The 12,062-nt window shown below is 42.1% G+C and overlaps 1 protein-coding gene across 2 annotated transcripts in view; it reads right to left on the bottom strand.

The window, feature by feature from the left end:
- gabra1 (gamma-aminobutyric acid type A receptor subunit alpha1) overlaps positions 1–4,424 on the bottom strand; it is a 31,054-nt gene extending 26,630 nt beyond the window's left edge. Inside the window, exons 1-2 of one of the 2 annotated variants that reach the window (XM_035666749.1) lie at positions 4,324–4,424; positions 1,861–1,966 (exon numbers count right to left, since the gene is read on the bottom strand). In XM_035666749.1, the coding sequence (XP_035522642.1) occupies positions 1,861–1,940 (80 nt within the window). In that variant the 5' untranslated portion in view covers positions 1,941–1,966; positions 4,324–4,424. Of the gene's footprint in view, positions 1–1,860; positions 1,967–3,461; positions 3,665–4,323 lie in introns of those variants that run through there. The other variant, XM_035666750.1, reaches the window with a different exon arrangement.
- Between the last annotated feature and the right edge of the window lie 7,638 nt (positions 4,425–12,062).

Here is a 12,062-nt window from a genome sequence, read left to right as displayed (position 1 = left end):
TCTCTCTCTCTCTCCCTTTCTCCATTTTACTGTATCTCTCTTTCTCTCTCTCCTTCTCTCTCGTCACTCGGATATCTAATTATAAGGCAATTTCTTGCGTTGGCAACATACTGTAGCAGAGTGCTAGGTCTTCCTGATTACCGTGTCTCGTTGAAATCCCCCAAGGTGTGTATGTGTGTGTGTGTGTGTGTGTGTGTGTGTGTATGTGTGAGTGTGTGATTCTGGATTTGACTTCAAAAAGGGGACTGGATCATACAGTAAATCTTTGGGTGATAATTGCTTTGCAGTGACAGTTCCTCAGTAAAGTAATCAGTACTTTTACATTTTCTCTAATGTGCTCAACATACAGCACATCAAACCCAGTAAATCAGACCCTCCACTGGCTAGTCAGTACATCTCAAATCTAACCCAACTTCCATGATTAATAAGTTATATCAACTGAGTGTGTATTAAGGACGTATGACAGTGCACCATATATTCAAAATAGGACACATCCATCTGTGATCTGCATGTGCTCTGGGCATCTAAGATGAAACATGTAATGTGTGCTGTATGGACGACGTGTGTTTTTTTGGTGTAGTTGTTGTCACTGAGAGATAAGCAAGTTGGACCATCTTAAGGCATCACCGTTCAAGTCAACTGCCTGTGACAGTTCTTCTGAATTATTCAACCGTGCAGAAAAGCCTGATCCCCTCAGTCTCTCCAGGATTCTCCAGAAGAACCACAATGGGATGAGAGCTCAAATGATCTCGTGCACTTGCAACAGCTGATGAATTTTACTTTTGGAGTTGCTGTCTTGGTTGTAACCGTGAATGTCTAACTGGTCTGCAGGTTTATTTACTGTAGAGTTCACTGTCAGAGTTATCCACGTTAATCCCATGAGTGGAGTCAGCTTAAGATGTTTTAAGGTGTGCTACACATGAATGCTGCCCAGCATTTGAATCATGTGGGAATTAATGCAGTTGCAGTCACATGACAGTGGATCGTATTGCTGTCATCTTTCATCCAATCATTTCCTCTCTTTCTCCTTCTGTCTCCTTCTGGTTAGATGACATCCAACACCTCAGTGTTGACATTGAGAAGTGTGTCTGTACATTGAGCCTACTATCCCTGCAGTCACTGTCAAAAACACATGTGCACAAATTTGTGCCAAATATCATGCTGCAACACACATCCTCTAGTGTACACAGTCCAGGTCTTAAAATGAGAATGCAGATGTTGGCCTACAAGGCCAGTGAACCAAAAAAAGAGCGTAGCACTGTGGTAACATGTATAGTGGCTATTTTGGCTCTCCGTCTCCTTTCTCTGTGTTGCACTTCGTATTACTTTTATGCAATTATAAGCATGGAGTGTCCTGTGGGGATGCCCCAGTTACAACCACAGTGAATATGCTCTGTAAGGGTGTAACCCAATAAACTCAGCAATAGGTAGGGAGATGGAATATCAGCCTAGCAGGTGTACCACTGGCTGCCCCCTTGGCTGGCTGACTGCCTGACTGATTTACTGACACATTTACTAGCCAGTTGACCATTTGGCAAGCACTGAGGCCAGCATTAAAAGGTAATTGTCCTTTTCAGCAAAACTACATTCATAATTTGCCCAACGCAGCATGGTCTTCACTGTTTGTCCCCCAAATGTCACTACGCACTATACAGTGTTCTAGTGATATCTTGATCATATTATTTAGACCTACAACAATGAGCCCACTGGGTGACTTAAAATCAAAAGTCATATGAACAGTGGCAATGACATACGTAGATTATCTGTGGTGTTCACATATTTAGAATTATCAAGTGATACAATAATAATAAAAGTAATGCACAGGTACATATGTATTTCTAAGTCTAAGTTTGTTCTTACCTTTTCCCACCCAGTACGCTGTTGGCGACAAGCAAGCAAGCCCACAGACACAGAAAGGTCGTCCTGCTCCGTCCACACATAGTTGCAATATGAGGACCTTTCACTGCTGGAGGTCAAAGAGAGAGAGAAAAGAGCATCATTACCAAGTCACACGAGCCAGTGGTCCACCATTAACTCCAGGGTGTCATCACATTAAGTGTCAACAAGGATGTAGATGTGCTTAAACAACAGCCAGAGTGGAGGTGGAGGCTGTGAGGGAGACCTTGTTCCTATAGAGATGCTTTATGAGTGAGGTGTTTGGTCCAGCTTCTCAACATCTCTCACAGATTCTCTGACAGCACATGAATCAAACCAAATGGCCCTGCCACATGCATTGGGCCATCTTATGGCACTTGACACACGCACTTTACATCATCGTTTTGAATTATCTGTCACATTGACAGAGACACATTCTACACCTTAACTATGTGGGGGAACCGAATTTAAATAGCTGCCCAGCATTTCCATAATCAGAAAGAGACTCAGTGTAAGTGCGACTTTCATAACTGACACACAGTACACACGCATACGGCATGGCTGCATCTGTAGCGCATAATGATTAAGAAGAAATAACAAGGCAACACATCATCGACCACATAACACCCCGTGTGAGCTTGTAGCACCTGTACACAGCCTCCTCTAATACCCTGCAATGTGAAACGCGGCGGTACCGCAATATCAAATCAAATCCCCCTAAAATGAGAGCATTTGCTTCCTCCTCAATCATTAAGCTATGATGTCAGCCGGGTCATAAAGTATGTAAGCAATTAGCCTGCGCTATTGCGCATGCAAAACACAATGCTCAGATTCACGGTCCATTTTTGAAGGCATAATCAATGTGTCCACGAGAGGACCAATTACTTACTTACAGGAAAGCGCAAAACCAGTATTTCACAAACGACCACCAAATCCTGCCACTGAAACACAGCCCACATAGAAGACAATACCCCTGCTATACTTGCTTGTGATGTTCCAAGGTGCACTGTGAGCGAATGGGGGTCGGGGGACACACAATGCTCTCTTAAAATGAAATAAAAAAATAAAATAAATCCTTCGGTTGACAAGGATTTGACAAAGCAGGGATAATGCAGATTAACGAATGGAGAGGAAAATCCCGCACAAGCACACTTTCTAAGTTATTCAGAGGAAATGTCACCCTTCTCCCCTGCCATATACGAACATATATCAGCTGGGTAGAAATTTAGCATGCAACTGGCATCCCTGCGAGGCTGGTTTAAATACATGCATGGCGATCCAATTCGTGCGTGGCGGAGTAATTAAGCAAATGTGCGTTGATGGTGTTTTTATTCGGAGCGCTGTCCGTGGTGCTGAAATCAGGCTGCCTCCCGTTAAACACATCAAACGGCTCCTGTTTGCCATAAAATCCCCCGTAAACGATCCCAATTTCGACGGCAGACTCCCCCTTCTCCCCAATAAAACTCGCCTTCGATTCTAGCGGTGTCCAGCAACACAAACCATCCCTTTTTCTAAATCCGAGTGTTACTCCCCTCTCCCCTTCTTCTGCCTGAAAAAAGGCGAGAAAAATGGAGAAAATCACTTACAGCAGATGAGTCGGGGTATATTCGCTGTCCGCTGGCTATATCCTCAAACTTTTGAGAATATCTTTTCTAGCCGGACTGAATGAGAAAAATCCTCTGTGATCTCAGATCTGACGAATTTTAGCTTGAGGCTGGAGAAGCGGCTGCTGACGATATGCGCAGGTCTCTCTCACTGTTCATTGGTGGTGCTGTAGTGAGTTGAACTCTCGCAGTCTGTCAGCAACAAAAAAAAAAAAAAAAGATCTTCTAGTAAACTAACGAATCTGATCTGTGCACCGAGGTCCCTATCCAAAATAAACGATTTAGTTCATAAATCGTACCTGTAAATAAAGTGCATGGCAAACAGACTGTGCCCAAGCGCAGACCATTTAATTTTAGAATAGGCTGTACTAACCCAATATAAAGACTAGCCCGCCCATTTTATATGCAGCACAATTTAACTTCCACTGCTGTCGCCCTAATCTCTTTTCAGTGGCTGCTAAATAAAAATCCTCTTACATTTTCAACTGGGATCCCTTGTTTTTTCCCCATCGCGCTTTCTCCTTTCACTGTCTCGCTCCCTGACTCCTACGTGATGATTTCCACGGGGATAAAATTGACATTTATCAAAAGACCGTCTCGCAACCAAGCTGCTAGAGCATCTAACGGACAAGAGTAGCAGTGATAAAACCGACAGTAAGTTCTTAGGATGAAACAAACAAAAAAAAGGGTTAAAACACCGAATGGGCTGCACGACTCGGATACGCGCGCACACAAGCAGGGAAAAGACACCTCCAAAATGTTTAAGAAAATCGTGTTCCCTCACCAGCTATCCACTGATGAGACGAGCCTCTCTTTGCAATAAAATCCTCCTCGAATCACTCACCGTCTCCTAAAAGCCTGCGTTTCGCATCGAGACAACAGCACCGTGTCTCTGTTTACAGCCAAATATTCTGCTGCTACAGCCGCGCCACTCAAGACTGAGCTCAGAACGGCGAGGAGCGCTGAGCTGCGTGCATCTGCAAGGGAGGAAAAAAAATTGGGCTGATGATACCCAGCGTATATTTTTGTAGTCATCTGCGTATTTCAAGTTAAACTACAAATCAGAGGACATTTTCATCACCGAAGACTACAGCAGCAGGCATAAGAGGGAAAACAAGGACATTCTTAGGGGTAGTTTATTATCATATCAGGGCAATTCATGCTTGCACAGCCTCACATTAAACCCAAGCTGTTGATTTTGGAATGCTTTTGACAGAGGAGCAACTCATTTTTGACTGGGGGTTTATTTTCATCAGAGCAGCAGTGAGCTGGCAGTGTAGTCACGTCAGTCCAGTCTGCAGTGCAACGTTTCCTCTGCGAGTGTGTGTGCGTGTGTATGTGTGTGCGTTGCCTCCTCACGCGTGGTTAAAGTAGTGCATGTGCGTGATTAGTTATGAGGGACGTCACGGGCTTATGTGGCTCTGTATTCTCTGCATTCAATAAGACCTATCTCAAACCAAACTGTACGACGCTTCATGATACACATGTTAAATGAACGTCGTTTGCAAACCTTCTAAATACAACTAAATAAGAACAATCAATTCATTCAGATATTTTAATAGGCTACATTGACTTATTCCCCCTCTTTATCCCTCTTCCTGCGCTCTGCTCATATTTCGCCCTCATAACCTGATGCTGCCGGTGCACGCGCATATTTTAATACTAATAACAAGGGGGGAGGAAACACCCTCCACAACCCACTGTGATCCCTCCATAGAATTAATGCTATTGTAATGCAAGTGGAGTATCATTTCAAGCCGCTTCCCTTCTCTCAAAGCCAGACGCCACCGCTGCATGTGACTCGATTTGCCTCTGCGCGCGCGTGCACGTGCGAGCATGCATAACCAACACGTGCCCGCGTGCGTGTTGTGTTGTGCGCGCACGGCCGAGACGGATAGCGGAGAAGGGAAAAGTACGACTCTCGTCTCTCCAACCCCCCCCCCGCCGCCCCCTCCAACCCTCCTCCTCCTCCTCCTCCCTCCTCACGTTTGAATAACCTTCCGTTCTGAGGAAAGAGGAGGATTTTCTTTGCAGGCAACAACCGACAGCTTCCGCAAAACACTGCAAGTGATCAGTTAAGAGGAATTTTTCAGCGATGCCGCTCAAACAAATAACGACCATCGACGGCGACTTGCCTATTCACAGCTCCATCTCTGGGCAGGTGATGAGAACGGATAGTGAAGTGAGGTGTGTGTGTGTGTGTGTTTGCGGGTAAGGCTAAACGGAGAGAGATGGATGACGGTAATTTGGGTGAGAGATGTGCAGGTTATGGGGAAATAATCACTCGCTGTGAACAGTGCTTTTGAATTTTAAAGGAAGGGATATTGACGAGCTACGCCCCCCCTCCCTTCTCTGTTTGTGCATCCATCATGGTGCTGTATTTAGTGATAATTTGTTTCACACCAACTTAAAGTACCTTCTGTGGCAAATTGATATTCAGAAGCAAAGTGTGGAGGAGTCTTGTATCGCTGACACATTAACACAAGTACAAATTACAGAAGTAGCCTGCAGTCACAACCTTTTTATCCCTGTGTTTTTGTTTTGTATTGGGTGCCTATGTGTGTTTCTGAACATGTATGTTTTGCTCAGGTGCACCATCAATCTTGAACATGTCAATGTATTTCAGGATTTGTCCATTTGACCTTTTAAGGTTAAGTTATTCAGACGGTTTTTCACTGTTTCTCAGTGTGTGAGTGTATTCACGTGGAAGTGCACAATTACTTGCTCTTCCGGGGTTTCCTATGGAGCCTTTGTCCAGCACTTACAGTAACAAACCAGGATTGTTGTCTCACAGAGGAAAAGTGGCCCTCTTGACTCTTACAGGTTTTGCTGAACTATTTTTAGTTTAGTGAACACCTGCTTGTTAATAACTGTGACACAGTCTCAGCACCCGCATATTATTTTTCAGTCCTTGTCCATAAGCTCACAGACAGCAGCAGGTAAGGTCTCAGTTTCAGCTTATTTGTAGGCCGTAAAAGGCATTTTAAAAAGGATAAAACCAGGACTGGTGTGAGAGGGCTTTTTTTCTTCTTTGGAGTGGACCAGAGCACTCTTCACAGGGGAGGACTGTCTTAATTTGGCATGTGATGTCGATTGGAAATTCCGGAGTCTCTCATGGCCAGCAGCACTGTAGTTCTGGTTAGGTCAGGGCTGCCTCTCGATGAAGAGGTCGCTCAAGACCACTCTCTGTCCAGTAGGCAACAGCAGGCAGGACTCCCATCTGGCTGCCTCCAACTGAGGCTGTAGCAGGAAAGAGTGAGAGAGAGAGATAAACCCAAGTGAAGTACTTCAGTTCAATTACTGCAGTAAAGCTTGATTTGTGCTTGCCTTTTTTGCCCCTTGGGCTTGTGCATTTCACAGTGCCAGCGGGTTGAAACTCTGCTACTGCTCTGGCTCTTGAACCTGGACTCAGTGTATGCTGCTTAACAGTGTCTAATTCCCCTCCTCTCCAGCTCCTGGTTTTATTTTTGTATCATCCATTAACAGGCTAAATGAGACTTTTTGAATCCGCAGGAATATTTTCAGTGAGGTGCTATCCACATGTGGTACCAAAAAGAGGAGAAGCACTCACAGGAAATCAAAATCAGTGTTCCTGTAGCGCTCCTCCAACAAACAAGAATGACGGATTGGCTTCAGAGTGGACCAGAATCCACCGTCAGAAGTTGATGCTGCCAAATTGCTGGGTACCTACCTTGTAGCAGTTTTACTGGTGGACACAGCCTCCTTCTGCAAAATGACTGTGAGTGACTGAGAGTGGCTTGCCTCAATCAGTCGTCCTGAAGAATAAATCAGGCCGTTGCAGAAGACAAAAGGGTGCTCCCCCTCTGTGAGCTGTTCTATGCAATCAGCCATAAGGTGATAGCTCCTCTGACTGACTGTTTCAGGCCAAGTCCTGTGCAACACAGACACACAACTGTTCATGTAGGCAGACATGCAAACATTTAAACTTATACACACCTATGTGAATGTTTATATGCATACATGCTTTTATACAAAAATGCATACTGTACAGACTGCATGTGCACACATGAACTTAGCTGAATGAACTTGTGCAACTGCCATTGATAATCTTAGTAAAGATTGCTCGGTGGTTTGATCAGTTAGGTCGTAAAGGACCAGTGTGGAGGATTTAGTGACATCTAGTGGTGAAGTTGCACATTGCAACCAACTGAATGCTGCTCGCCTTCCAAACATGTATGAGAAACTACGGTGGCTGTGAAACCCGTGAAAAGGGCCCAATCTACTGTTTGGTTTGTCCATTCTGGGATACCGTAGAAACATGGCAGTTCAAACATGGTTATCCCCATGGAAGAGGTCCACCCCCTCCATAGATAAAAAGGTTTCATTCTAAGGTAACAAAACACAATTCTTATTTTCAGGTGATTACACACTAATGGAAACATACCTATTCCATTTCTGACAATAGATCCTCCTAAATGTTATACACTGGACCTTTAAAAAAAAAGATTTTGTTGAAATCATGATTGGCATGGTTCTTATTTGAACCAAATATAAAGACTCAAGCCAGACATATGTCAAGTTTAAAAAGACTGGCACAGTTATTAAAAAAATAAAAAATAAAATGTAAATAAAGAAAATTGAAGTTCTGCTGAGCATATTTTAGACAAACAAGGAATTATTTTTGTATAAGCTGACATACAATTTTAATGAAACCCTTGAATCTTTTCCCAAATGTTGTACTATACATACAATCTACCCACAGGCTGGAGAAACCAGTCATTATTGATGTAGACAAACATTTAACAGGACTGGAAAACAAAAAAAATAACGTTGTTGGTATTATTTAGTTGTGTATTAAAAGACCTGTCAATCACTTTAGAAGTGTTAGTAGGTTGGTACACCTGTGTTTAACGTTTGCTAGTGGGGATTCATAGTGTTCTCCAATCAGTGTGGGCAGTGGCTAATAAATGGCCTATAGTTTTTCTTGGATTAATCTGAAATCATCGCCAACATAAGGCAGTAAACAGACAACTTCACTTTCCTGAGAGTTCACATCAGACTCAACCACTCCATTGTTGCAGTTGCTACATTTAATAGTTACTGTCACAACTGACCCGTAGGAAGGCAAAGGGACAAGAATAAGACATATTAAACATACACAATAATATATAATGCTGTAAGAGATACTTAAATAACTGCTGGGATATTAGACCAGATTATATTGCATAAATAAATATAGCTTAAATATAAAACAAATGGGAAAGATAAACTCAAGTAATTAAAGTAAACCAATCTGTGCTGTAACTACAGTATATTACAAAGTCTTGAGAAAATATACTGCATGTACTTATGTACACAAGCAAATCCTATACATATGTCCATTAGCAGGCACACATGCATATGCATACATAAGGGTTGTGCGCAAACATCCACGTATATCCTGCTGTATGCTGTGGTAAAGCCATTGCGAATTATATACAAGCATAAACACGCCCACATCCATCTACACACACACACACACACACACGTAAAACAACAACACATATATAAACTCCATGTGAATGGATATCAATAGAAATACACAGGTCAGCTCCATTTTTAGAATAAGCCTACATATATGTGCTAACATGAACCAAAGAATTTAGAGGCCTCTCTGCTATATCTCTGTACCACAAAGTACATATTGCATACCATTGATTTTCTGTATACAAAGACACCCAGTGGACTACTATCCAGTTACTGTCATGCTTGTATGTGAACTGTGTGGGTGTGTGCATGCATGCATTTATATACTGTGCATACATGTGTATATACAGTCTGCTTGCAATAAGCTTTTACTTTACAGTATTTTCATATAGTCACAACCATTTTCTTGAAGCTAACAGAGATACAAATAAAGTCAAAGTAATAAAGAGGAAGATAAAATAAATACTTTTTAAATATATTTTTTTAACTGATATGAGACAATATACCATCTTAATTTTCCAGCAAGGTTAAATGTTACACTGACTCTTCATGTTACATAGTTTTCTGTTTATGGCTAGTAAATTCTACAGTGATCTATGATATGTACAGTTCCAGCCCATTTCAGTTGGACTCAAGCCAGAATTCACTTAATTAACTCCCATGCCAATATGAACATGAGTATATAAGCTGTTTGAAAATTTAAAAAGGGCACTGTCTAGAGAAACTCTAGACCCAGGGGCGGGCCCAGAGGGGGGCCCAGGTGCCAGTTGGCTTGTTAGTATTATGGATGGATTATTGAACAGGTATGCAGGGTACAGGCCCAAGGGCACCTGGACCCAACCTCTATGAAGCATAGATTGTATAATTAAAAATTTACGTAGTCTCCATGATATCACCCGTAAGTTTCTGAAGAACTGTTGTAAAGTTCAACATGTGGTGGCCCTGGCCATTGCCATCTTGGCAGTCTTGACTCCGCCAGCTCCCAGCTAATCCAAAAATGGGCAAAGACGTGGAGCTGAGGCAGGCTGATTGAAGCCTGGTTAATGAAAGCAGCCACCTGTGACAGCACCTACCTGTCACTCAAAGCGACCTTGCCCTTAATCATGCATAACTTTAAACCTTATTACAATTTAAACTGGTAAATTATGTAAAAATTCTGTACAGATAAATGAATGGAAAATGAAACAATAAGAGACCTAAACAGTTTTTTGTACCAGCCTGTAAACATGTTTATTTCTACTGGAAAACAGTTGGCCATAATAATAGTGGCCTTATAGAGATTGACTCACTTCTGTACCCACCCTCAAGTGGCTGTTCGAAGAACTACAGTTTTTGTTACTTGTTTAGTTATTTGTATTGGCTTCATTTGCCACGCAGGTTCCCATTTGATGTAAAGTGACTGTTAGTAGTTTGGTTGGAAAGTCAATCAAGCAAATAGAAAGAGACACACACTGACAACAAACACAACAATGAATAGAGCAAAATGACCACAAAGTGATACAAAACAACAACGGAGAGATGAACAATCACTACAAAGAGACGCAAACGAGATGCAAAGTGAGTATAGAGATATGCAAAACAACCACAAAGAGAAGAAAACAACTATACAACCATTTTGTGTCTCTTTCAGTCTGGGGGTCTTGCTTCTATCTATTTACATGACTGTGTCCCGGTAGCTGTCACTTCAATACAGCTCATCGGAGTCAGCCTCTAGTGGCCATTAGAGGAAGTGCTTCTGTGGACCCGCTTTGGTTTCAGCATTCAGCTGTGGTGGTTGTTGCATACTGTGATGAACTGACGTGTCTTTTAGACTTGGAGGTGTCAATGTATTTTAACTAACACTAAATTAATGTCTCTTCCTGATGGCCTTGATCTCTCTTGGTTTTTCCATCTCATTCTTCTTGGTTTATATCCATACTGGCTCGTTTCTCCCTTTCCCTAAAACACTGACGTCTGCTCATGAATACACTCTAAACATATACACACAAACAGTGCTGTAGATGCGAGTGAGTAGGGCCACGGTGCGGAGGCAGACGCACAGCAGCAGCAGCAGCAGCGCTCTCCCTCGTCAGTTTACATAACACTGATTATAACCCTGAGATTTAGCCAACCGACGCGCAACAGTTTAGTTTGGCCTGGGCATTAAAACCTCACTGACCATCTGTTCCACTGCTTAGTTGCTTTCCTTCAAATACTTTTCCTGGACACTGATTCTACCTAATGAAACTGTATGCTGTTGCCACTCAAGCATCAGAGATCATTGATGTGACTTGTTTTTGCTCAAGTGTTTTCAGTGCTCAAGTTTTGAGCTTATGCAAATTCCATGTATAGCTAATATTTATCATTATCAAAATAATAAATTATTAGAAATGCCAGTTAACTGCACAAAAGACAGAGTGTAATTCAGTTTTGAAATTATTTTGGTAATATGATTTTTTGTTGGGCTCTTTTGCCTTTATTGAATAGGACAGCTGTAGAGTGACAGAAAGGGGGGTAGAGAGAGGGGATGACACACAGCAAAGGGCTTTAGGTCGGATTCGAACCCAGCCACTGCAGCATGAACTCAGCTTGGTACATGAAGCTACCAGAGTGCCCCTTATCCTCTGCATTGTTGTTAAAAAATATCTTGACCTTTTTATTCGGACATGAGAGTATTTAAAGTTGACACTTTGCACTTGTTAAGTTATTAAGATCAGGTCAGATAATGCAATGTCCAAATCTATTGTTTGCCCAAAATATATGTGGTTAAGGAGAAGTTTCCAAACCAGATTTTCCACAAGCTGTCCTTCTGACAGTGAATGTTTGACATAACCTAGAAGGTTTCCTATAAAAGGACAGCTATTTTTAATCGTTTAAATGTCAACGTTTGTTTGCAGGGCAGATAGCTATTCAATATATCAGAACCTCTAAGCTGAAGAGACAAACACAGCTTGTTATCCTCATATGATGGACATACAATTACTCGGCTTTTGTTCACATACCAATTACTAAGTTACATGTTGTCAATATTTAGGTATCAAAGATGACTTCCCCCAGTGAAATGTCGTATCTTTGAGTAAATAGTTGAAATCTGTGCTCATTTAAATGTACCCTGTAACCCTAACCCTGCAGACTGCTCACAGGCTGATTGACTTATTGATGACAGATATATAAACA

The sequence above is a fragment of the Morone saxatilis genome, unplaced genomic scaffold (genome assembly GCF_004916995.1).
Source record: "Morone saxatilis isolate NCDOM2014 unplaced genomic scaffold, NCSU_SB_2.0 Contig20, whole genome shotgun sequence".
NCBI lineage: Eukaryota > Metazoa > Chordata > Actinopteri > Moronidae > Morone > Morone saxatilis.
This window is presented reverse-complemented; position numbering and strand designations above follow the sequence as displayed.